Here is a 1502-nt window from a genome sequence, read left to right on the forward strand (position 1 = left end):
CCCCCCTCCAAGCCCCTTGCTTTCCATCTAGACAACCACTGGAGATAAGCCTCGGACAAAAGGGGAGCCAAAAATTTGAAAGTGTACCAGAAAACAGTCTCAACCCAAGTTGGGTCACAATATTCACATACAACATGCCAAGCAGACCCAACATTGGTCCTGATAATCATAATCCTCCAAGCTCCGACAGTGTACACACAAACAAATAAAAGCAGACTTACTGTATGGGGTGACAGGACTGAGCATTCTGCAGCCCTAGCCCCAGGTGAAGAGGAGAGGGCTGGGTCCACCCGGTGCTAGTGATAGCCCAGCTGCATGATGAGGAGCCTTCCTGGGCAACTGCTTCTCCTGGTGCTGGTGCTTGTGCGGCTGCTGGCTTGGCTAGTGATTGGCCTCCTGCACCGTTCCATGGCTCATCACACACTTCAACACCGCTCTAACACAATGCCACCTGAAAAACACACTCACGTCAGCGTCATAGCCAGGAGACACTTTGAATATGACTGTCACTCAAAGTCAGATTCTGGACATTTTCAAGAAGTTAAAAAGTGTATTACAAAGACAATTGTGACAGTAACTTTCAGAAAATGATATTGGCTAATAATACTTTTCTTGTGCACTTTCAGTGTTCTTGCTTCTGATTTACTTTTCTTGTTCTTTCCATCTGTTTTGTGGGTACATACATATCCATGTGTGTGACTGTTCAAGAGAGAGTTTGTGTATTACATGTCTTGACAGAGAGTGAACACACTCACAATCAGTCTCTCATACACATGGATGTGTATGTGCTCACATAAACACATGGAAAGAACAAGAAAATCAAGACAGAGTGGGTTTTTACCCACTGCAGAACCAGCAGAGACACGTTTCTAATTCACTGAAGCCAACACACGTCATGTGCACACAAACACAGCAAAGCGTATCAGCAGAGAGAACTTTGTACTCTCGGAGGAGCAAGGACGCTATCCTGTCTAACATGGTTCACATGAGGTAAAAATGAAGAATGTAGAGTTGGTTATAACAGAACCCTGGTTTGACATGTAGTATACAAAGTAAGGAGAATCCCATACACATGTAAAAAGAAGACACTATAGTGACACACAAGAAAGAGAATAAAGAACGAACAGAGAAAAGTGGAAAGGACAGGAATTTGCAAGAAGCAGCAGAGTCATTATCAGTACTGTTGAAAGGAAACAAAACCAAAATCATCTTCAAAAAGTCACTAAACGGTTACTGACCTGATCATGCCTGGATTTACTTGATAAGTGGTTCAGTTTAATCCACTAATTCACAAAGTAAAACAGGGAGCTGACATAAATGTGTGTGAGACTCTCTTCTGGGAATGTATCCTTCTCTCCTACACTCCCTCGCTTGCCCTCTAGCTCCCTTCTCCCTCCCCCTCTCACTCTCCCTAGCCTAGTGACAACAGAGCACCACATATATCCCCTCCCCCAGCCAAACCACCCCTCCCCCTCCTTCTCCCTCTCTTTTGTTAGAACTGT

At 44.5% G+C, this 1502-nt stretch overlaps 1 protein-coding gene across 2 annotated transcripts in view; it reads right to left on the minus strand.

The window, feature by feature from the left end:
• LOC109956150 (fidgetin) overlaps positions 1-1502 on the minus strand; it is a 15943-nt gene that overhangs the window by 8617 nt on the left and 5824 nt on the right. The window contains exons 1-2 of one of the 2 annotated variants that reach the window (XM_020593043.1): positions 1239-1346; positions 222-451 (exon numbers count right to left, since the gene is read on the minus strand). In XM_020593043.1, coding sequence (XP_020448699.1) covers positions 222-246 — 25 coding nt within the window. In that variant the 5' untranslated portion in view covers positions 247-451; positions 1239-1346. Of the gene's footprint in view, positions 1-221; positions 452-1238; positions 1347-1502 lie in introns of those variants that run through there. The other variant, XM_020593044.1, reaches the window with a different exon arrangement.

This window comes from Monopterus albus, unplaced genomic scaffold, assembly GCF_001952655.1.
Source record: "Monopterus albus unplaced genomic scaffold, M_albus_1.0 scaffold18.1, whole genome shotgun sequence".
In the NCBI taxonomy this organism is placed as follows: Eukaryota; Metazoa; Chordata; class Actinopteri; order Synbranchiformes; family Synbranchidae; genus Monopterus; species Monopterus albus.